Source organism: Schistocerca piceifrons, chromosome 2, assembly GCF_021461385.2.
Source record: "Schistocerca piceifrons isolate TAMUIC-IGC-003096 chromosome 2, iqSchPice1.1, whole genome shotgun sequence".
In the NCBI taxonomy this organism is placed as follows: Eukaryota; Metazoa; Arthropoda; class Insecta; order Orthoptera; family Acrididae; genus Schistocerca; species Schistocerca piceifrons.
In genome coordinates this window covers 42,503,527-42,529,433 of record NC_060139.1, presented here as the reverse complement: position 1 = coordinate 42,529,433, position 25,907 = coordinate 42,503,527, and the positions used below count along the sequence as shown (strand labels likewise).

The 25,907-nt window shown below is 39.3% G+C and overlaps 1 protein-coding gene across 1 annotated transcript in view; it reads right to left on the bottom strand.

Annotated features, from left to right (window-relative positions):
- The window catches only part of LOC124777028 (serine protease snake-like), a 215,150-nt gene extending 189,791 nt beyond the window's left edge, over positions 1-25,359 (bottom strand). Inside the window, exons 1-2 of the mRNA XM_047252284.1 lie at positions 24,929-25,359; positions 5,344-5,536 (exon numbers count right to left, since the gene is read on the bottom strand). Of these exons, the coding sequence (XP_047108240.1) occupies positions 5,344-5,536; positions 24,929-25,238 (503 nt within the window). The 5' untranslated portion in view covers positions 25,239-25,359. The remainder of the gene's footprint in view (positions 1-5,343; positions 5,537-24,928) is intronic.
- Positions 25,360-25,907: the final 548 nt, after the last annotated feature.

Sequence of the window (25,907 nt, the reverse complement as noted above, 5' to 3'; positions counted from 1 at the left end):
ATTACAATAAGATGTTTACTGATTTCTATTCACATAATTTCACAAAGCATTTGTTTTTCTTCATATAAATATGGTACTCTTCTAATGTGTAGAAAGGGCGTTTTACTAAAAATTTCTTAAGCTGATGTATCAGTTTAATTGTAGGAAGAGCCATGACTGTACTAGGCAGTGCATTAGCTAATTTTATACCTGCATACTGAGGCCTCTTTTCGTAAAGTGCTGTTCTGTGGCCGCCAATGTAACATCTTTCTTTATTTCTAGTATTGTACTGGTGGAAATCTAAATAAGTGTTTGGGTGCAGTCTTTTCACAAGCAATATGCCTTTTAGAATGTATGTGTTTATAACAGTTAACACCTCTGTTTTTGGAAACAAGTTGTGACGGGATTCCTTATATTTTGCTCCACCCCTTTTTTGAAGAATGGGTAGCTTATCTAGATTAGCTTTCGTTGTTGCCCCCCAAATTTCAATAGCATAGATCAAGTGAGAGGAGAAAAGAGCTTGGTATGCAGTCTTTAGGACTGTAGTATCTCTACAGAACTTGCTAATAGTACTGATTGCAAATATATTTTTTGACAATTTAGTTGTTAAGGAGTCAATACGTGTGTCCCATGTCAGGTTGCTTTGGATTGTTACGCGAAGGAATTTTACTCTAGACTCTTTATTTACCAATTCGTTGCCAATGTATAATTTAATTTCAATATTCGAACTACTATTGTTAAACTCCATCAAACTTGTTTTACTAGTGCTTACATTTAAGTGGCTTTCATTAAAAAACTGAACAATTTCTTTTATCACATTATTACACTTGGCCTCTAGTTCATTACATGATTCCTTTTTAAACACAATGGCCGTGTTATCAGCATACAGAACAATTTTGGAATTTATAGTACAGTATTTAATATCTAATACATATATCTAGAACAGAAGGGGGCCCAACACTGTCCCTGGGGCACGCCATATTTTATGGAAGTGATCTTCGATTTGTAGACACCACTTTCCGTTTTAAGTAGAACAAACTGTTTTCTATTGCTCATAGAACACTTTATTAGGTCATAAGCAGCGTTTCTAATTCCCATGTTCCATAGCTTGTCTAATAGGATGTCAATATTCACACAATCAAAGGCTTTTTCCAGGTCTAGGTATACACCTGCCACATGTTCCTTGCTTTTGATACCCCCTAACACCTCTTCAGTTAGTTGAGCAGCTGCAGTGCTAGTTGATTTACCTTTTAGGAATCCATTTTGATTTTCAAACATCAGGTTGTGTTTGTTAAGAAAGTTTATAATGCTGTTGTATATAACTTTCTCAACAATTTTGGAAAAGACAGGAAGGATTGAGAGTGGTCTGTATTTTCAGTTTTGTTGTTGTCACATTTCTAAAAATGGGTGTTACCTGTGCTATTTTTAGTCTGTCTGGAAAGGTGCCTGATTCTATTATATTGTTGACTGCTACAGTCAGAGGTAGAGAGAAATTTTGGCTACAGGCTTTTAAAACATTAGTATTTAGGCCATCATGCCCAGCTGAATTAGAGGGTTTTAGAGAGCTAATGATGCCCATTATTTCTGCACAGTTTGTGGGGGCTAGATATATAATATGGTCACATGTATTACCTTTAAAACTGTAGTGCATGTTTTTATGTTTGTCATTTATGGCTTCCCCTACAGAAGAAAAATTTTCATTAAAAATATTTACGATTTCCAGTAGGTCTTTCATGAGGATGCCATTGTGGTTAATAGTAAAGTCCATACAGGATTTGTCATTGTAGGTTCTAAAACTGTTTATGACTGCCCAGATGCCAGCAGTTACGTTGTGTGAGTTTTGAAGCTTATTTGAAACATGGTTGCTTCTGGTCTGTGTGAGTAAGTCCTTATAGTGTGCTTGATATATTTTGAAGGCTTCCTTTAGTCAGGAATCTCTCTATTATTCAGCATTGCACTGTGGAGTAGTTTTAATTGTTCCCTCGCTTCAGTGACATTACTATTTACCCAAATATTTTTGTTTATATTTTTTGTTCGTTTCTTTTTTGTGATTACAACTGGGCATGTGGTATCAAAGCAGTAATAGAAGTCAGCAGCAAAGCTATCATATGAAAGCTATTATTTTCAAACCATTTTATTTGTGCTAGCATGCAGTTTAGTCTATCTATGTTGTCATTATACATCATTCTTTTAGTGACAAACTGTTGCTTTGTGGTGACAGTGGGGGCCTCATGGAGCTCCAATTTAAGCTGTACTGCATGGTGATCTGAGATGGCTAGGTTTAAGACAGATGCACTGTGGGATAGGTGGGTCATGTTTGTTATTACGTTGTCAAGACATGTTTTACTATTGCCAATTTCTCTAGTGGGTTCCCGAATGAGTGTGGTCAGGTTAAATTCATCACACAGGCGAAGTAACTTTTTAGTGCTGACATCATTTGTTAATAAATCTATATTTATATCCCCTGTAACTATAATATTTACATGATCATTTGGCCCAGAAAATGTTGTGTCTATATATACAACAAGTTACAAAGATTTACAAAAAAGGTATCTGCATTTGCTGCAGGTGGCCTGTAAACACTGATAACTGTTATGTTATCTCTACCCCGTTTTAGGTTTATTGCAGCAAATTCTGAAACTCCTTCCAAGCAGAAGGCACTCACATCAATAACATTAAAACTACTTTCATTTACGGTCAATATTGCTACACCTCCCCGAGTCTTGTCTTTTCTACTGAAGGCTGTGCAGAATTTCATACACAGTGGTTGACTAATGCTAATCAGAGCTTCATTGTACCAATGTTCAGTTACAACTAATATATCGGGTTTGTCAATCAGTGAAATTACATCTAGATCGTTATGCTTATTTCTAAGGCTACCAAGATTCTGGTGTATGATTTTAAGGCTGAGATTTACATGCTGGACCTTAGAGGATAAATTTGGACTAGCAATGAGGCCAGCAGGCTTTACAAATTTCCCTGCCTTGCTGGCGGTGGCTGGTGTTACGGCAGATTTTGTTGACGTGGGTTGTACCACTCCATGGCAATGGACTTCTTTTCATCACTTTGTGAACAATGTCGCCTGACTTCCTCAATAATTTTGGTACTAACAATCTTTTTGCCTCTTTTGTTCATGTGCAGACCATGAGATGTGTGCACTTCCCTTTCTAGATAGCTGACATTTACTAGAGACACATTCTGAAATTTATTACATAGCGCTTTAATATTATCATTTGTTTTATGAACTTCCCAGTTCACAATTGAGTGTTTCATAAGATCATGCCTCTGTGGAATGTTGACAACAATTGTTTTAGTGCCATTTAACTTACCCAGTACCATTTTCATATGTCTATTTGCATCATTTGCTTGATTTCTTGCTACATCATATGAACCTCCCATAATAACGACACAGTCATTGGATGAGAAGGAGTCACAATCCTGCATGCACGGTTTCACCACAGCAGAAAGAGGGGCTTTAGGCTGGATGTGGCCTACAGCTGCAAAGTTGTCTTGCATATTTTCGATGTTTTGTGCTATTTCACGTCCATGGCTGCCTCCATGTAATAGAATCCGGTCCTGCTTGTGTTTCTGATTGTCGTCGGTTCTTCTGTTTTTCTCTAGTAGGGACGATTTCTTGCATATACTTTCACACATTCCATTTCCTTGGACGGTTTATTTACGTTCAGTTTCACGTTTTGCACACGAGTTTGGGATTTTGTGTTTTCTGAACTTAACAGTGACAGCTTTTTTTTCTTTTTTAGGTTGAAGGATTACACCTGGTTTGCACGGACTGAACTCGTTCTTGTTCCACTATTTCATCGAGAATTTGAAACCTGTTTTGAGTAATGACGGCGGGAAAGCTTTCCTTGGTTTTTAGTTTAGACCTACATTCGTTCATCAGGCGCTGTTGTTCAAATTCACACACTTTCTTATTTAAGAGAGTATCTTCAGCATTTAGGCTCTGGATTTCACTTACCATATCGCCGACTAGTCCAGATAACTCACACCTGCAGTCACAAATTTTTGCTTTATGATTGTTATCTGAGTTCTTAACGCAGCACTGACTACAGTTCCAGCATGTTATAAATTCATTATTTTCTTTCACAGATGATTCCACTTTTGCACATCGAAAATGATACGAGTTATTACATTCCTTGCACGTGATTCCGGTTTTCAGTACTTTTCCACATTTTTTACACTTTTCTCCGTGATAACACGGGTTTTTACGTAAGCTAAGAACTTTACCATTACTATTTGCCGCCATTAATTTCTTGGTGATATTAAGCCGTTTTAATTCCCCAGCTGATATTTTAAATCTCCACTTACAGTACGCCTTGATTTGGTTTTCTTTTTCTGGCATAAATGCATGGTCTTCCATCCTTTTAAATAGTGCTACAGTCTTTTCTTAGAATGATAACACTATATGTTGTATTTCTGCGTCTTTATGCCAGTGCTCAGTGACACAAACTCACTAACTACTGTGCAGTTCAAAGACAGGAGCTCAATTTCCAATTGTTGTATGTTATTTTTTATTGAATGATTGTTTTGATGATGGATTGTTTAATCTGCAAAATGCTCCATGTTACTTTCCGAATGATTGCTTTTCCTTTACGACACAGTATGTGTATTATTTGATTTTCCAGCCCACTCACTATCAATATATGGTCTTCCTTCAAAAAATCCTTATGTAAAAACCTTAAGTCCTCTATCACTTGACTTACTCCCGAATATCATTTGAAAGTGCTGGTGCCCTTGTATACTGATCTTAAGCTTTCCTGTATCTGACGACCTGAACCTCAGTCACGCCTACGGTCTAACAGGAGCACTTTCTTCTTCCCAACACACTGAACATTCCTAGACTTTCTAATATCAGCTTAAATATGCTGCACATTTCTAGCTCCTACTCCTAACTAAGGGTCTTCTCAATCAATGAAGATTTAATGAGAAATAATGTAGACTTGGTGATTTTGTACTCTGAGAAAGCATTTATATTCACAATAGACAGTAAGTATGTTGCAATGTGAGCATTATGGTACAAGAGATACCTAACCATCATGTTGTATCAAGTAAACAGCAATATTTGGTCAGAGCTGCCTTTTTGATGTATGGCACTTGTTTGTCAATCATGCTTACAGTACTCATTATAACTTGTCACCACTGTTGAGGAACAGTTAGTGCAATTGTATCTTCCTGCAGCCATGATATATTTTTAATGCAAGATATGCACATCCACCAAGAGTGTCACACATGATTTACTTAAATGTGTCACCTGTCACTCAGTTATACTACTATTTACTAGAATCCAATGTTTTAACAACAGTGAGGTACAACATGTAAAAACAGTTGTAAGTTAAGGTTTTCTACCTGGATGGTTGATCTCCTGTGATTAGTTGTTTAGAGGCAGCAGAATCTTCACAACACACTATGGCTACCCTGCCTTGGAAGCCACATATGTCTGGCACAATTCCTTGGTACACCTTGTGGATAGCTGATGGACATAAACTGATATGCAGGCACTTCCCAGAGCCTCCATTCTTTGGCTGGCACAGTTCATCTTCTGTAACAATAAAAATAGATGTGTCTGAAGTAACAATGCTCCTTTAAATGATCTAAAGCAACCAGCAGTTGTCCTTTTTCTCTGTTCATTGTACAATTCACCTTTACTAATGATGCTAGGGATATGAATTTGATTATGACTATGTGCCATCAACAAATGTTTTGGTAATACATTTGATTAAGGGCTAAGATAAAAGTAGTGCAGTTGCATAAAAAATAATGAAGAGTGTGACAGCTTCATGCAATAGTAAATCATAAATAATTCAACACAGCTGTGGGCCCAATTTCAATGGAGATCATCAAACAATGTTCCCTTGCAATAGCTACATGATACATTGGGTAGAAACCACTTATGTAATTGATATAAGCTATCACTGGTAACTACAACATGCCATAATTTCTTAACAGTTTTGGAAGCGCTTTGACACATTTTCAACTACATTAATATGAAACTTTGATAGCAACCACACAGTTCTCTGTCATATTCTGGAAATCAGCAACAGGTTAGAGTACCCAGTGCACTGTCAATTTATGCTGTGTATATTTTAACACTCACTGCATTAGTTACAACACTCACAAACCATATGACTATCACATCTGCTGGTGTACGGAGATAGTTTAGCACTTGTATAAAAGTAAACTAAATATGTATGTTGTACAATGAAGTGGACTCTTGCTTGTTCTATTGCGACTGTTGTCTGAACTGCAAGTTGCCTACAGCTGATGTAATACAAGCCTTATTTGATATTATTAGTAACATATACACATCAGTTTTATCTACTAAGAAATTCATCAATGAATCAGAAGCAGTTGGCCGCCAACAAATCCTTTAGACACCTCTTAAACTGCAATTTATTAGTAGTTAAGCCTCTTATGGCTACCTGCAAGTTACTGAAACTGGACACCTTTTTGGACAAAAGTAAATGGCTTTACTGATTCCAGGAAATAAGCTGTTGGTTTGAAGAGAGACCTGTGGTCTAGGGGTAATATCTTTGACTAGCTATCAAAACATCGTTAGTCCTAGTTTTAAACCCCACAATTGCTTATATTTTGAACAAAATCATCAGAAATGGTAGCCAAAGGCTTCCAGAATAAGAAGTCACCCCCAATCTGTGAAAAGCCTTGTCAAAGAGGATGGACATGGAGACAGGTTCAGTGACTCTTTAAACCTTGGGATAGGAAACTGCACCTAAAAGGCAGAAGAAACAGCTTTGATCAAATGCATGAGGATGCAGAAGGCAATGGAAACTGCTGCATTGAAGATACACAATGTGTACCCATAGGACAAGAGGCCAGCAAATAAATAAATGTATTTATTCTCTCTCCATTGGAAAAAGATTCTGGATGAGTCCTCCATTTGGATCTTTGGAGGGGGGGGGGGAGGGAAGGGGGAATGAGAATGCCATGAAGGAGTTGACCTTGAGAAAAACAGGGAATAAGCAACAATTTGATAACAATCTAAGAGCTCAAGCTTGGAACGTCAGCATGTCAGAAGTTTTAAATGGTAAGGAAGCTAAGAAGTCTGGGTTAGGTTGTTTGGGGGAGGAGACCAAACAGCAAGGTCATCGATCTAATCGGATTACGGAAGGATGGGGAAGGAAGTAGGCTGTGCCCTTTCGAAGGAAACATCCTGGCATTTACCTGGAGTGATTTAGGGAAATCAGGATGGCTGGACACAGGATTGAACCGTGTTCCTCCCGAATGTGAGTCCAGTGTGCTAAAGACTGCGCCATCTTGCTTGGTAAAAAAAAAAGTCTGGCTCAATCTAGATATAGTGGGGTTTGTGAAGTGAAATCGAAGAAGACAAGGATCTTACATCAGATGAGTACAGGACAATATTAACAGCATCAGAAAATTGTATAACGGGAATGGAATTCATTATGAATAGGAAGGTTGGCCAGGAGGTGGGTTATCGTTCACTGTTCAGTGACAGGGTGGTTGTTATCAGAATCGACATAAACTTACACCACCAACAACAATTCATGTATATATACTGATGTTGCAAGCAGACGATGAAGGGATATAAAATGAGTATGAAGGTAAAGAATGGGTAATTCAGCATGTAAATGGAGATAAGAATCTAATAGTCATGGGAGATTGGAAAGCAGTAGTAGGGGAAGGAGTAGAAGGAAGTATTATAGGAGAATATAGGCTTGGCAGTAGAAACAAGAGAGGATAAAAGCTAATTGAATTCTGATATACATTTTTAGCTTGTGACAGTGAATACTCGGGAAAAGGCCAGGAGAGGCAGAAAGATTCCACATAGAATGTGTCTTGGTCAGGCAAAGATATCAAAATAAGCTACTGGATTGTGAGGCATACCCAGGACAGATACAAATCCTGATCACTATTTATTAATAATGATAAGAGGCTGAAGTTCAAGAGACTAGTTAGAGAGAATCAACGTGCAAAGAAGTGAGATATGAAAGTATTAAGGAATGAAGACACATGCTTTCATACCTCTGTGGTTATAGACACCAAGATAATGGAGAGCCCAATAGACAGTTCAGTTGAAGAGGAATGGACATCTACAAAACATGTGGTCACTGAAGTTGGAAAGAAGAGCATAGGTACAAGAAAGGCAACTGCAAAGAAACCATGAGTAACAGAATAAACACTTTAGTTGATTGCATGTGTGCTGACCACATGGGTGCACCTGGGCTTGGGCATCTGCATACATAATCTTGTGGGTGCGCCACATCCACAAAACTTTTAGTTTGATAAAAACGAAATAACATAAATATTTCTCATTTGCCTCTCTCAAAACGTAATGAACTATTAAAATGCTGATATGGAAGTGAAAATTCCTGCCCTCTAAAACATGTCTGTGTCTGAGATGTCATTGCGCAAATGCAACCAAGCCTTTCTCTGGCCAAGATGGACGCACTCCCAAGAATAACAGTTGCACTGTACCATGATTGGAGTTCCATCTTTTCAGCTTGATTTCATGTTTCCTTGCAAGTGGCATGTTACAAAAGCTGACTCTATTCATCAACAACTGTTTTAAAATATCAGCTTGCCATAAATGGGCAATAATAAAGAATGCTCTGAGATATATGGAAGCCGATTGTTACAGACTAACTAAATAGTAATTTTTTGTAACGTAACAACAGCGACATTTTTGATCTCAGTGAAATCGTTTTGAAATAATCTGGACTGTTGTTGTTTTGTTTGTTGAGACAATGACTTTGGAGGACACAGTAGCTTATATTGTAGACTGAAGGGCTGTTAACACATTAATAGCTATAGTGCATTCAGAATTACTTTAGGATTGACAGTTCGGAAGCAGCACAGGTGAGCCCGGGACAGAGTTACTAAGACCCGCACGGAACTTGTGCGTAATCTCATGTTTCATTCAACTCGCTCACACACTCTAAGTATTAGATCTTTAAATGTGGAGCCGATGGTAGCTCGTTGCGAAATAGATTCACAATGCGATGGTTTCATTTTTAGTTTTTTTAAAATGTTTATGTAGACAATAAAACGATAGTTTTCAAGAAACAACTTTTCGATGACTTTATCAAATTTTCGACATGCGAATGAAATGTCAAGAAAACATCAAATTTTCAGCTGTTTCAAACCTTAACTGTGTCGAAGATCTCTAATGCGAGATACACGATTGTAAATAATATGAAGAGCAATCGTCTGCTCGCGTACAGTAGCGATAGGCAACAGATGTCTATATCTGTAAACACCTGATATACTTCTTATATGCATCCTTATTTCCAGCACAACAAAAAATAAAATAATGTTTGTTTGGTATCTTAAATTGGACAACATCTATTCTGAGAAAGAAAAACAATACAAAAACGATCAATGTATTGCAGACATTATTTTGTATACTGTAATATGTATGCACAGATTGAATTCAAGAAATGTACTTTCTTTGGAATTAATATTTGATAACGCCGTCATATTCAAATTTCAAAACTTAGTGTGAATTCATTTTTTTATGCCAGTACTTACAAGTGCAAACTGCGCACTCGAAACGTGTAGCTGAATCCGTTTGTGTTGCATCTCTATGTGAATAATGGTAAAACCCCATTGACATCATTCTCGTCGCTATTACAGACACTTGAAGTTTCGCTGTAACTATTGTCATTTAGAGAGAAAATCATCTCTTCCACTGAAGTCTCCAAAGCACCTTCATACTGCCATGCTCTATCCATAATGTTGCGTGTGTGTTTGACGGCTTTCTTCCAGTCTTCAGAGGTAACATGAGTAATAGCTTCTTTAGTACGTGCTTCTACTGCGGAGAGCGTAAATTTTTGGTTGTTCCTGGCAACGCAACCTCTAATTTAGGCCTATATCAACTCTATAGGGTTGAAGTGACAGAAGTATGGTGGCAGCCTAACGATTGTATGCCCATATTTTTTTGCCAGTTGGTCGATTTCATATTTTGGAAATTGCGGTGTATGGAAGTTTATTTTTGCAGGTGGGCCTGTGTCTAATTCGTCCAAATACATTTGAACCAGAGTTTGATCTCATTTTTGTTGCTTGAAAGTCAGCTGTGCTACTGACTGAGCAAGAGCAGCTCAGTGTAGGCTTGTTCAAATGGTTCAAATGGCTCTGAGCACTATGGGACTTAACAGCTGTGGTCATCAGTCCCCTAGAACTTAGAACTACTTAAACCTAACTAACCTAAGGACATCACACACATCCATGCCCGAGGCAGGATTCGAACCTGCGACCTAGCAGTCGCGCGGTTCTGGACTGCGCGCCTAGAACGGCGAGACCACCGCGGCCGGCAGTGTATGCTTGTAGTACTGGTATATTTTACTTTATCAAATCACAATTCTTCATAACACAGGCAGTGTTTATAAAAGATTATAAATGCAAGGTAATCATTTTAAAAAATAATGAGGCTCTCAAGAAAACATATACTACATTCTGCCCCTGGTATGCACCCACAGAAATTTTGGAAAGTCGGCACCCTTGCTAGATCAACGAAAGAAGGAAGTACAAAAACGTTGAGGTAACTTATGGGAAGTCACTAAGGAATGAAATAAATAGGAAGTGCTGGGCAGCTAAGGCGAAATGACTGCATGAAAAAAATGTGAAGATATCGAAAAGAAATAATTTTCAGGACAGACTCAGCGTACAATAAAACTCGTAACTTTTGGTGAAACTAAAAGCAAGGGCTATAACATTACAAGTGCATTGGGGTTTCCTCCGTTAAAAGCAAAGGAGAGAGTGAATAGGTGGAAGGAGTACGCTGAAGGCCTCTAGGAGGTGGAAGATTTATATGATGACATCATAGAAGAAAAAGCAATGAGAGTTGATAAGAAAGAGATAAGGGATCCACTATTAGAATCAGAATTTAAGAGAGGTTTGAACACTTAAGACCACACAGGGCGGAAGAGACAGTTAACATTGCATCGACATTTCAAAAATCACTAGGAAACTGGCAATAAACCGACTATTTGTGTTGGTGTTTGGAATGTATGAGACTGTCGATATACGAGGGTAGTCTGAAAAGTTTTCGGAATGGAATAGAAAAAAGTACTTACATCACTGAAACATTTTTTAGTTTTCAATGTAGTCTCCTTGTTGATTAATGCGCATGGTCAAACGATGTTCCAGTGCTTTGATCTTATCTCGAAAATGAGTTACCTCCAGGCCTGCAAAATAATTGTCAGCTCCAGTTATCAATTCTTCTTAAAGTCAATCTTCGTGCACCAAGAAAAATTTTCAGTTTTGGGAAGAGATGGAATACTGACGGAGACAAATCAGGTGAATAATAAGGGTGAGGCAACAATTCACACCTTAGTTCGTGTAATTTTGCCGTGGCGATGGCACGTGTGTGGGCGCGCATTGTCTTAATGAAGATGACTTTCTTCCTTGACAAACCTGGCCTTATTTGGCGTATCTTTTGTTGCAGTTTATCCAGGAGGTTAGCATAGTATTCTCCAGCAATTGTTTGCCAGCGGGGAGATAATGTACAAACAGAATCCCCTTCGCATCCCAGAACACTGATGCCATGACCTTTCCTGCTGAAGTAATTGTCTTTGATTTCTTTGGTGGCAGAGAATCAGCATGTTTCCACTGCCTTCGACTGTGTTTTATCTCTGGGGTATAGCAGTGCACCCAAGTTTCATCTGTGGTCACAAACTGGCGCAAAAAATCTTGTTCATTTCTGCTAAAACGGGCCAAACATTGTTCCAGTATGTCCATTCTTATGCGTTTTTGATCCAGCATCAAGAGTCATGGCACCCATCTTGCAGATGATTTTTTCATTTCTAATTCTTCAGTTAAAATGTGATGTAGCCTTTCAGATGACATCTGGCAAATGTGAGCAATTTCATGCACTTTCAATTGGCTATAACACATGACTGTTTCGTGCACTTTTGCAATTATTTCTGGAGCAGTGACACGTCATGGCTGACCACTTGGCGAATCACCATCTAAGCTATCCCAACAAAATTTAAATTCATTTATCCACTTGACAACAGTTGACTATGAAGGAGCAAACTCCCCAAGTGTATTCTGGAAATGAGCATGAATGTCCTTTGCTTTCATACCTTTCTGTACGAAGTCCTTAATTATTCTCCATCTTTGCAAATCACTACACGGGAACTAGAACAAAGCGATGTCACCACCACAGCTCTCTTCCAAGAGCACTGATGTGGCACATGTTTACAGGCAATAGTCCAATGAATATCATGTGAACAACTCTGTTATTTATTTTATCCATCTTTCAGCATTAACATGCAATCAATGTTGTCAGAAGAATGACAGCTATTTGTAATTGTTTTACATAACAAAATATTACATGGTAAAAATATAGCAGTGTTTTATCCTATTAGCTTATAACTGCCTCTGCATCCATATCTGTACATAACAGTAAGTCTTAATTTGTCAGCATTAACATGCAATCGATGTCGTTAGAGGAGTTATAGCTATTTGTACATTATGTTTCATATAACAAAATATTACATGATAAAAAATATAGCAGTGTTGTACCCTATTAGCTTACAGGTGCCTCTACACCCATATCTATACACAACAGTAAGCCTTAATTTATCAATAAATTAGGTCATCTTTACAACTATTCTGAAATTCTTCTGTACTATAGAAAGTATTTTCCTTCATCCAAACTTTGGTTTTAGTTTTGAAAATATCCAGTGAAACCAATTGAGTCTGTGCAGGTAAAGTTTGATTAATTGTTGCCCGTGTAGTCGTAGCTAGATTAGGTTTTCTTAAGCCTGGTTGTGGGTATATCAATCATATTTGTTTATCGAGTATTGTGTTGATGAACAGATTCCCTTATAGTGTAGTGGTTTAAGTGTTCTGTTTAATAGGCAACAATATATGTAAAGAAATGGGACTGTGAGAATTTTTTAAGTCTTTAAAGTAAGGTGTACATGAGGTCTTGTTGTCATTGATTCCATAAAGACGTCTAATTGCTTTTTACTGTCGAGTGAAAACTTTTTGGCTCCTAGGGAGTTACACCTTACCCAATAAAAGAATGCCACAATGCAGATGACAGTGAAAGAAGGTGTAGTATGAATGAAGTAATAAATCTTGTGTGTAGTTTGGGTAGTAAGTAGATAACTTGTGATAACTTTCGACACACATAAGCTGTATGTGTGTCCCAAGTTGACTGCAAGTCAACGTATATCCCTAGTAGTTTAACAGATGATAATGCAGTGTTACTATTTGATTGACTGAAGTTTATCTTGACAGTCTTTTCATGGTTCATAGTTAACTCAGTAGCTTTGAATCGGATATCAGATATTTTGAGACATCTTCACTTTCTTCCTTCAATTTGTTTATATCCTTTCTGCACTTAGCTAATGTTGGGTCATCAGCATAGAGGATAGATTTACAGGGTAAGTTACTCATAAAGTCATTTAAAAAATAATATAAATAGTAGAGGGCCAAGCACTCAGCCCTGAGGAACACCTCATTTTATACTTAGAGTCTGTGACTTTTGGCCATTATGTTTTACATTTTGTTTTCTGTTGCTGATGTATGATTCAATTAGTGAGAGTTCCAAGTGTCTGATTCCATAGCAACACAGTATCTAATAATAATTTGTGGTTAACTGAGTCAATAAGAATGGCTTCAGCAGATAATTCTGACTTGAATGAGCTTAGTACAAAAGAGATAAGATTTTCAACTGCTTTGACTATTGGTGAGTTAGACCTAAATCCATACTGAGAATCATTTAATATATTATTGTGAGATAGGTGTATGCATATTTGCTGCAGTATGCAATATTCTATTATTTTTGAGAGAGTATGCACAAGCGAAATTGAGCAATAATTATTGATACAGGACTTGTCATCCTTTTTGTAAAATGGTATGACAACTGACTTTGAGACATTCTGGAAAGTTTCCACTAGAGAGCATCCAGTTTATCAGTATGCAAAGAGGATATGATATAAGAACTACAAGTTTTTTAATTACAAAGTTTGACAGGCCATAAACATCTTCAGATATGGCTAATTTAGAGGTTGCTTTAATTATATCAATTACTTGTACTTCTCTCCATTTACAAGCTGAAAGTATGTTTGTAACGTTTTGTAGAAAACTTCTGTCAGATGTTGGTTGAAAGATAGGTGCATGTGTAGAATTGGAATTCTGGTTCTCCTGAGTTGAGAGACTAAGTTTGGCAGAGTTGACAAAAAAGTGATTGAAATCATCAACAGTAATGTTAGCAGCATCTGTGTTGTCTTTATAGTTTATATCAATACCTAGCTCTGCTATTATTACTTTCCATGGGGCCTCACATTTATTATGTGATTTTTTAATGAAATCACCATTTGCTTTACATTTGGCTATTTGAATTTCAGATCTGTATTTTATTTTCTAATTTTTGTAAGTTTCTGTATCTACTGCTCCCTTTTTGACCTTATCATGATAAGTAGTTACCAATAGTCCTAGTTTTTGTAATTGAGGTGAAAACCACTTCTGTAAGATTGAGTAGCTAGGTTTCCTGACTGTTTTTTTGTTTTTTTAACAGTGGACAGTATGTATGGAAGATTTCAGAAATCATTTTGAGGAATGTGCTGAAGGCTTCATCCACATTTCTGGAGGAATGTATAACAGAATTCCAGTCTATTGACTTAAGTTCTTCTCTGTAAATAGTCTCACACACTGAGTTTGTTTCTGGCCTTCTTTTGGTTTTACACTAGTTAGTTTCATCCATACACCTCTATGGTACGACAGGTAATCGGTATTAAATAAGCCTAGCTCGAAATGACATTTGTATACATTTGTTATTAGATTCTCAAGACAGAAGAAATGCCTTGTAGGACTTCATTAGCACGGAAGAGATTATAGGATCTTAATATATTTACTAAATTAACATTACTGGCTTTTATTTTCCTAATGTCTATGTTTAGATCCCCAAAAATTAATATTTTGTATTTAGCATTCTTTTCTATACTGATCACAAGTTTTTCTAAACATTCTATAAATTGTTCTACATTACTTTCAGGAGTGTGATATAAAGAAAACGTTATGAGCTGTATGCTACGTATAATCAAAGCAGCTGCTTCAAAAACACCTTTAATGCATAAGTCACTAACTTCAAGAACAGAAAACCTTAAGTCTAGATCATTGCTCACATATATGGATGAACCACCATAAGATTCACTGGGTCTGCAGTAGTAGGTAGCTAATTTGAAACCTGATGGTACATACAGTTTATATCTTCTTCCTTTAACCAATGTTCGTTTACACATAAAATCATTCTTTTGTTACTTCTTTATAGTATACCAAGCTCATTCTCCCCCCTCCCCGCCTCCCCATGAACCATGGACCTTGCTGTTGGTGGGGAGGCCTGTGTGCCTCAGCGATACAGATAGCCGTACCGTAGGTGCGACCACAACGGAGGGGTATCTGTTGAGAGGCCAGACAAACGGGTGGTTCCTGAAGAGGGGCAACAGCCTTTTCAGTAGTTGCAGGAGGAACAGTCTGGATGATTGACTGATCTGGCCTTGCAACACTAACCAAAACGGCCTTGCTGTGCTGGTACTGCAAATGGCTGAAAGCAAGGGGAAACTACAACTGTAACTTTTCCTGGGGACATGCAGCTTTACTGTATGGTTAAATGGTGATGGAATCCTCTTGGGTAAAATATTCCAGAGGTAAAATAGTCCCCCTTTTGGATCTCCGGGCAGGGACTACTCAAGAGGATGTCACTATCAAGAGAAAGAAAAGTGGTGTTCTACGGATTGGAGCATGGAATGTCAGATCCCTTAATTGGGCATGTAGGTTAGAAAATTTAAAAAGGGAAATGGATAGGTTAAAGTTAGATATAGTGGTAATTAGTGAAGTTCGGTGGCAGGAGGAACAAGACTTTTGGTCAGGTGAATACAGGGTTATAAATACAAAATCAAACAGGGGTAATGCAGGAGTAGGTTTAATAATGAATAAAAAAATAGGAGTACAGGTAAGCTACTACAAGCAGCATAGTGAACGCATTATTGTGGCCAAGATAGGCACAAAACCCATGCCTACTACAGTAGTACAAGTTTATATGCCAACTAGCTCTGCAGATGACGAAGAAATTGAAGAAATGTATGGTGAAATAAAAGAAATTATTCAGACAGTGAAGCGAGACGAAAATTTAATAGTCATGGGTGACTGGAATTCGAGAGTAGGAAAAGGGAGAGAAGGAAACGTAGTAGGTGAATATGGATTGGGGGTAAGAAATAAAAGAGGAAGCCACCTGGTAGAATTTTGCACAGAGCATAACTTAATCATAGCTAACACTTGGTTCAAGAATCATAAAAGAAGGTTGTATACCTGGAAGAATCCTGGAGATACTAACAGGTATCAGATAGATCATATAATTTTGGGCGCCCATCGTGCACAGAACTTACGGTAACCCAATCTTGCTGTCACTATCTCGTACAAGAGAGTCTTAGAAATCTGTGGAAAACCAGTAGACAACTCCGACATTGAGAAACGTCGATTTTCACGAACTTTTGCATCAACTGTCTGAACGAGTTCGTCAGTCACCAATGATGATCTACCACTCCTCTCTTCATCATGAACGTTTTCTCGTCCACTTTTAAATAAACGTACCCATTCACGGACATTTCCTTCACTCATAACTCTTGGTCCGTACACGGCACAAAGCTCACGATGAATAGCTGCTGCAGAATATCCTTTGGCTGCAAAAACCTTATGACAGCACGCACTTCACATTTGGCGGGGTTTTCTATTGCAGCACACATTTCAAACTGCCACAAAAACTAAACTAGCGCAGGTACGACGTTCACTCGACCACGGCTTGATGCCGACTGACCTGTTGAGTGCGTGAATGCACAGATGGCGTCGCTACTCCCCCCACAACCCGCACTGTGACCAATCGAGGGCTAGTAGAAATCCTTGGATAACAGAAGAAATATTGAATTTAATTGATGAAAGGGCAAAATATAAAAAGACAGTAAATAAAGCAGACAAAAAGGAATACAAACGTCTCAAAAATGAGATCAACTGGAAGTGCAAAATGGCTAAGCAGGGATGGCTAGAGGACAAATGTAAGGATGTAGAGGCGTATATCACTAGGGGTAAGATAGATACTAACTACAGGAAAATTAAAGAGACCTTTGGAGAAAAGAGAGCCACTTGTATGAATATCAAGAGCTCAGATGGAAACCCAGTTCTAAGCAAAGAAGGGAAAGCAGAAAGGTAGAAGGAGTATATAGAGGGTCTATACAAGGATGATGTACTTGAGGACAATATTATGGAAATGGAAGAGGATGTAGATGAAGATGAAATGGGAGATATGATACTGCGTGAAGAGTTTGACAGAGCACTGAGAGACCTGAGTCGAAACAAGGCCCTGCGAGTAGACAACATTCCATTAGAACTGCAGATGGCCTTGAGAGAGCCAGTCCTGACAAAACTCTACCGTCTGGTGAGCAAGATGTACGAGACAGGCGAAATACCCTCAGCCTTCAAGAAGAATGTAATAATCCCAATCCCAAAGAAAGCAGGTGTTGACAGATGTGAAAATTACCGAACTATCAGTTTAATAAGTCATGGCTGCAAAATACTAACGCGAATTCTTTACAGTCGAATAGATAAACTAGTAGAAGCCGACCTCGGGGAAGATCAGTTTGGATTCCATAGAAATATTGGAACATGTGAGGTAATACTGACCCTACGACTTATCTTAGAAAATAGATTAAGGAATGGCAAACCTACGTTTCTAGTATTTGTAGATGTAGAGAAAGTTTTTGACAATGTTGACTGGAAGATTCTCTTTCAAATTCTGAAGGTGGCAGGGGTAAAATACAGAGAGCGAAAGGCTATTTACAATTTGTACAGAAACCAGATGGCAGTTATAAGAGTCGAGGGACATGAAAGGGAAGCAGTTGTTGGGAAGGGAGTGAGACAGGGTTGTAGCCTGTCCCCGATTTTATTCAATCTGTATATTGAGCAGGCTGTGAAGGAAACAAAAGAAAAATTCGAAGTAGGTACTAAAATCCATGGAGAAGAAATAAAAACTTTGAAGTTCGCCGATGACATTGTAATTCGGTCAGAGACAGGAAAGAACTTGGAAGAGCAGCTGAAAGGAATGGATAGTGTCTTGAAAGAAGGATAAGAGATGAACATCAACAAAAGCAAAACGAGGATAATGGAATGTAGTCGAATTAAGCAGGGTGATGCTGAGGGAATTAGATTAGGAAATGAGACACTTAAAGTAGTAAAAGAGTTTTGCTATTTGGGGAGCAAAATAACTGATGATGGTCGAAGTAGAGAGGATATAAAATGTAGACTGGCAATGGCAAGGAAAGCGTTTCTGGAGAAGAGAAATTTGTTAACATCGAGAATAGATTTAAGTGTCGGGAAGTCGTTTCTGAAAGTATTTGTGTGGAGTGTAGCCATGTATGGAAGTGAAACATGGACGATAAATCGTTTGGACAAGAATAGAATAGAAGCTTTAGAAATGTGGTGCTACAGAAAAATGCTCAAGATTAGATGGGTAGATCATATAACTAATGAGGAGGTATTGAATAGGATTGGGGAGAAGAGAAGTTTGTGGCGCAACTTGACTAGAAGAAGGGATCGGTTGGTAGGACATGTTCTGAGGCATTAAGTGATCACCAAATTAGTATTGGAGGGCAGCGTGGAGGGTAAAATCGTAGAGGGAGACCAAGAGATGAGTACACCAAGCAGATTCAGAAGGATGTAGGTTGCAGTATGTACTGGGAGATGAAGAAGCTTGCACAGGATAGAGTAGCATGGAAAGCTGCATCAAACCAGTCTCAGGACTGAAGACCACAACAACAACACCAAGCTCATCAGCTTTCTTTTTCAGAGACATATAAGGGCAGAAATAAGATAGAGTTTCTGTCACAGGAGGGAAGGAGTACACTATTATGGGGCAACGGAGAACATTTAATTGTTTTTCCAGCCCTGGAATCTGTGTTAGGTGACAGCTGGACTTCCTTTGAATAAACCATAAAAAATCTTCATTGCTCTTTGGTGATTTTTTGGGCCTGCATGAAACACAGTTGGAAGTTTGTTTCACTTCAGTGTCAACAAGTTTTATAAGAACTTGTTTTCCCAAATCATTTGGTACCGCTTCAACTTGAGGCAAAGATGATACTTTACCATACTTACAGTGACTGGTCTATTCTTTTCCCTGATACCCCTGAAGATGATGGAGGAGGAGCTGGTTCTGTTTCTGCTGGTGGAGAAGTTGGTTTAGTTGTTGCTTGTGGAGTAGTTGCTTCTGCTGGAGGAGTTGCTTCTGCTGGAGGAGTTGCCTCTGGTGGAGGAGTTGCTTCTGGTGGAGGAGTTGCTTCTGCTGCAGGAGTTTCTTCTGCTGGAGGAGTTGCTTCTTCTGGAGGAGTTGCTTCTGCTGGAGGAGTTGCTTCTGCTGGAGGAGTTGCTTCTGCTGTTGCTGATGGTGGTTCTTCTGCTACTGCTGGTGAAGGAGTTTGTTCTGCTACTGCTGATGTGGGAGATGGTGTTGCTGCTGTAGGAGCTGGTTCTAGTGCTGGAGGAGTTACTTCTGCTGTTAGAGCTGGTGATTCTTATGACGCTGCTGTTGATTCTACTCCTGTTAGTATTGCTTCTTTAGGTACTCCTGCTGCATTTTCTGTTACTGTATCTGATTCTGCCTTAGTCATTCCTGGAGATACTTTCTGTTGTGATGGTACTGGTACCCCTGATGATGTCGTTCTTAAGTGTTGCAGTCTCTTAATAATTTACATTAGCTTTAATGTAACAAGTTGCTCGTCCTTCTTAAGGTCATCATATACATTTACGTTACGACGCTCAAGCCAATTTATCGTTTCCACTTTTCGCTTTGCCATGGTAGGTGCTTTATAAACAACAGCTAAATGATATGGAGCATTGTTTAAAACAATTGTTGACACTTTATCTAGACTGGGCATTAGAGATTCTACAAACCACTTTGTGAATAAAATGTGGTTCATATCTTCATGATAATCTCCTGTCTTCTTCGATTTAAAGATAAGGAGACAGTTTGTTACGAAACCTTGCATGCAGTAGAATCAGTCTGCCCCCCTTACCAGACAGCATTTGCATTGTTCCTTAATCGTATTGTCTGTCCACCCCCAATTAACTACGTGACCAGAATTAACTCACGTTTCATCGAACCAAACCACTTCATTAACATTTACGCTAAATATTTGTCTTGAAAATCAGCATCGCAATGCAGCAATATCCTCCCTCTCCATCAATAGCGAAAAGTCCTCATTCTTTAAGTGTCACCAATAACTTTGAGAGTGTGGGATGTTCCTTTCTGCGATATTAATTGTAAACATGTCGATGAACTGCATCCTCTGCAAATGAATCTAAAATTCGTAACACGCTTGTAACACGCTTATCGATAGAACGTTTCTTGCCGAGAGTACCAAGTTTGGATGGTTCACCAGCTTTCTTTTTGTCTCAAACACTTCCTTCCTAATTTTTACGACAGTGTTTTTGTTGATATTCAGGGCTGCTGCCGTTCCATCTACTACCTTGCTAACGGAGAGTAGTGAGCCCCCATTAAGTTTATCACTCTCAAAGTAAGCTCTTAACGAACAAACCATTTCTCTACACTATCCTCGTAAAGCAGTCCCCTGTCCACGAGAACGACTCGAACTTTTCCACTTCTAACTTTCGATGCACTTTTTTCTGACATGTTAAAGAAGACAACGGATAACTGTCACAGAAACAATATGGTACTCCTAACCCGCAACAAAACAAACACAGCGTGCAGCTATCGCACAGACTCATTCACTGCAGCTAAATCGCGGCACAGGTGGACGTGTTGTGGACTGAAATTTGGCTCCTCAGAGTGCACATGCCTGCTGGGCTGTGGCTACAGCCATCACGGGACTGGCTGAATCCGAGCCGTGCCTCCGCCGCGGCCTTCTCCCTACCACTTCCGTCGTAGCTGTCAATACTAAAGTAATTTTGAATAGACTATAGTACAAAGTAGAGGTCTACTGAGGGGATGTATGGGTCAGAAGCTCTTTGTCAGGCAAAAATTTTCACAATTTTCAAACGTTGCGTGATTACTGGATGCATGTGGAAAGCTGTAATACAGCATTGAAAATTGGCTTTGGGAAGGATAACGGCACCAGAGAGGCAGTTCTAGTGTTGCGACTGTTAATGGAAGCAAGACCAAAGAAAAACCGAGACCCGCTCAAACGATTTGTCGACCTGGAAAAAGCTTTTGACAATGAAAAATGGTGCAAGATGTTCCAATTTCTGAGAAAAATAGAGGTAAGCTGTGTGGAAAGATGGGTAATAGAAGAACGGGTTCAAATGGTTCTGAACACTATGCGACTTAACTTCCGAGGTCATCAGTCGCCTAGAACTTAGAACTAATTAAACCTAACTAACCTAAGGACATCACACACATCCATGCCGGAGGCAGGATTCGAACCTGCGATCGTAGCGGTCGCTCGGCTCCAGACTGTAGCGCCTCAGTAGCTCGGTACGGGCTTTTGCTGAAGGTTCGAGAACATACCTTCACCGAGGAGTCAAGCAGTATATTGCTCCCTCCTATGTATATCTCGCGAAGAGACCATGAGGATAAAATCAGAGAGATTAGAGCCCACACAGAGGCATACCGACAATCCTTCTTTCCACGAACAATACGAGACTGGAATAGAAGAGAGAACCGATAGAGGTACTCAAGGTACCCTCCGCCACACAGCGTCAGGTGGCTTGCGGAGTATGGATGTAGATGTAGATGTAGATGTAGGAAACATATAAAGCTTAACATGAATCGTTGAGTGACTAGCAGGAAGAGTTTGTGTACCTTCGATTTTAAACTTTTAAAACATAAAAAATGAAATCCATTTTGGCCCTGAGAATATAGGTAAATGCAAAAAGCGCATAGATAAAACGCGGTAGAAGTTAAAATATTTACGACAGCCTAAGAAAGTTTTAATCCACTTCTAATGCGAAGAAAAATATACAGGGCGTCCCTCCTAAGAATCGTCATGCGCACTTACTCTGATGCTTCGACAGTTATTTGTAACCATTTAGCTGTATAAATCATTTAAAATTTGCAATTTAGTTTTTGTAACATGATGCTGGCGTCGCTAGTCTTTAATGCGACGCCCATGACAATAGAAAACATGGGTATGTTTTCGATTACAAACAAATTGGTTTTTACAGATGGTTTTTAAAGCGAAGCTTTACCGCCCATTCAGTAGTCTACTGCTGTATTTGTTTTTATCAGTATGTGTTAAGAGGGCAGCAAAACCGTAAAAATGACCAATAATCCAGCAGTGACTCAACAGCGATCTTCCATGGCGGTCGAAGTAGTCGCGCGTCAGTTCATGTTTTAATGCCCTGTTAATACATAGATAAAACAAATGCCGGACTAGACTAATCTGAATGGGCACCTAAAGTACCTATTTAAAAATCACTTTGTTTGTAATGGGAAAGAAACCGGCACCTTCCGTCGACAATGGGCGACGCATGAAGGGCGTGATGAAATTAATTTGTTTGGGCTGTGTCCAGGGCTACATACTGCGAAATTTAAAGCGTGAAAATCTGCCGAACGTACCCCCGACACTTCGATCATTCACCCATTGACACTCTCTCTCACCCCCCCCCCCCCCCAATTCCACAGCCCACCCCCACCCTCACCCACACACACAAAAAGGCGAGGTCGATTCTACTACGTGTAAGCCCTTATTTTTAAGCTGCATTAGAGTACGGTACACTGAAGCACTATCAACTAGAAACAGAAAATAAAACAAATACAGAGGGCTGCAATGACATCCAAAGCAGCTGGGAAAAAATAAAAACTGGTATTTTCGAAGCAGCAGAAGAAGTAATAGGAAAGGAAAGGACAGAGAAAAGTAAGGAATGGATCACTAATGACCTACTAAATATGATGGAAGAAAGAAGGAAATTAAAAAATTCTGTGAAGAGGGAAGACCAAGAGAAATACAAGAGTCTGAAAAACAGAATCAACAGAGAGGCAAAACAGGCAAGAGAAAAATACCTTCATGATCTCTGTATTTCAGTTGAGGACAATATGAGAAAGGGAAATATTGACAAGGCCTATGAATTTGTGAGACATTTCTTTGGAGACAGAAGAAACAAGTGGGCTGTGATGGATGAAGATGGCAATATGTTGGATGACGATGATGAAGTTGCAGGAAGATGGAAACAATATATAGGAAAAGTGTACAGAAGACCAGAAATGTCTGAAAACATCATGGAAGAAGAAACAGAAGTAGATGCACACAACATAGGTGAACCTATATTAAAGGAAGAGTTTTAACTAGCTCTGAAAAAACTGAAAAACAACAAATCGCCTGGTATAGAAAATATCCCAGCTGAACTTCTGAAATATGGAGGAGAAAAACTGAATCAGGAGTTGTATAATCTTGTTTTCAACATGTACGAGCAGGGTAAAATTCCTACAGACTTTGAGAAAAACATTATGATCCCCATTCCAAAGAAGGCAATTGCTACAAGATGTGAAAATTATAGAACGCTCAGTCTAGTTACTCACGCCTCTAAAATAGTAACCTCAATTATCCTAAAACGCATAGAACAAAAAGTCGAAGCTACGCTCTCCAAAGACCAGTTTGGATTCCGGAAAGATAGAGGAACCAGGGAAGCAATATTTGCTCTAAAACTAATAATAGAGAAACGACTAGATAAGAACCTGACAACATACATAGCTTTCGTAGATGTAGAAAAAGCCTTTGATAATGTTGGATGTGATAAGATGTTTGAGGTACTCCAAAAAGTAGGAATAGACTATAAAGACAGAAAAATGATATGGAAGAGGTGCAGATACGGAAAGGTGTCCGACAAGGTTGAGCACTATCCCCTGTTATCTTTAACCTATACATTGAAGAGGTGATGAAAAAAGTATGGGAAAATTCACAGACAGGTGTAGTAACTCATGGCCAACGAATAGATATGATAAAATATGCCGATGATATAGCTGTCCTAGCTGAAAGTGAAGTAGATCTTGTAGTTCTACTGAATAGAATGGATAAAGTTATGGTGGAAGAATATAACATGAGAATTAATAAAGCAAAAACAAAAGCAATTGCATGCCACAAAAAAGATCAAGTGAAAGCCCAAGTTCATGTAGGCAATGAACTGCTTGAATAAGCTGATAAATTTACTTATCTGGGCAGTAATATTACCAGGGATGGAAGGAGCAAGGCAGAAGTGAGAAGTAGAATAGCTCAAGGAAAGGCTACATTTAACAAGAAGAAAAACATCTTAACATCTAAGAGCATCAGCCTTGAAGTCAGGAAAAGATTTTTGAAATCATTTGTGTGGAGTGTGGCATGTTATGAGTGTGAAACATGGACGCTCGGGACGGAGGAAGACCAGAAGCTAAATTCTTTTGAAATGTGGTGCTAGAGACGCATGCTCAAAATAAAACGTATCGACAAGGTCACAAACAAAGTGGTTCTGGAAAGAGCAGGCGAGAAGAGAAGCTTCTGGAGTTTCATTGTTAAAAGAAGACTGCAATTTACAGGCCATCTATTAAGACATAAAGGACTCTTGAACACAATCAAAGAGGGATATGGCGAGGGAAAAAGACCAAGAGGAAGATCACGGCTGAGGTACATGGATCAAATCGTGAAAGACGTGGGATGTACCACCTATAAAGAAATGAAGAGAAAAGCTGAAAGACGCACAGAACGGAGACAAGCTGCCATTGTAGCAGTTGCAAACCAATCCTTGGATTGAGCACTACAGAAGAAGAGAAGAAGAGTACGGTACCATGGTTGTTTGCAGTGCGTTAATTAACAATCCTATTAAGTCATATGACCGACTACTGACATACATTACCATAGCGCAGCGATAATATTCACATATCGCGTCAGTGACAGGCGTCACATTTTCTCCCTGTTTAGCCATATGCACACACAAGAACATTAATTATTCGTGGATTCAGATGTAGACTCACCAATGCTTCCGGCGTTGGTTGCCGCTACGAGGAGCAAAAGCACGATTGTAGCAGATGGCCACATCGAGGGTCCCACGCGGGACAGAAAACGTCGCGTTGTCATATCGCTAACAACCGAACGTGTACATGGCACGTCGTACTCCGCGGATGTCATCAGACGACTGAAGCGCCCCACAGACGGTACCCGGTTGGTGGCTGCGCTCTCGGCTGACGTCACAGTTTGGAAGCCCGCGCACGCGTGTAGAAAGCCATTCGGTTCCCACCCGGATGTACCAGCCTTGTTGTTGGGGTGCAGCTCCTCAGAAACCATTCTGCCTCACCGCCGGCGACACTGCCTTCCTATCAGCGTGATCTTCGCGATTCCGGTACAGGGTTAGTTGTTATTTCCACAGGTTGCCTCTGCATCTATACGTAAATATACATCTACATCTATACTAAGCAAGTCACTTTGCAGTGTGTGAGCGAGGATTCTTTGTGTGTCAGCGACACTTCCCTCTTTTTCATGTTCCGGTCGCGAGTAATTCCCGGAAAGAACGATGGCCGATAAGCCTCCGTGTGGTTTTGAATCACTCCACTTTTATCTTCATGGTCCTTCCGCGAGATGTACATAAGAGGAAACTGATGTGTTGGTAAATGTGCCAACACCTTGTAGATAGAGGAGGCCGAAATGCACACTATCTAACGCAGACGGGCGTGAATTCTGGAACAGGATAAATAGTGAATGCTAATAAGAAAAGTATGCAGCTCCTCAAATACTTAACTTTTATATCATCATTGGTTTACAACGTTCTTGGTGATACAAGTGAGACTCTATCTTGAGGTACATGCAATGTTACAAATGGCGCCTTGCTAGGTCGTAGCCATGGACTTAGCTGAAGGCTATTCTAACTGTCTCTCGGCAAATGAGAGAAAGGCTTCGTCAGTGTAGTCGCTAGCAAAGTCGTCGTACAACTGGGGCGAGTGCTCGTCCGTATCTCGA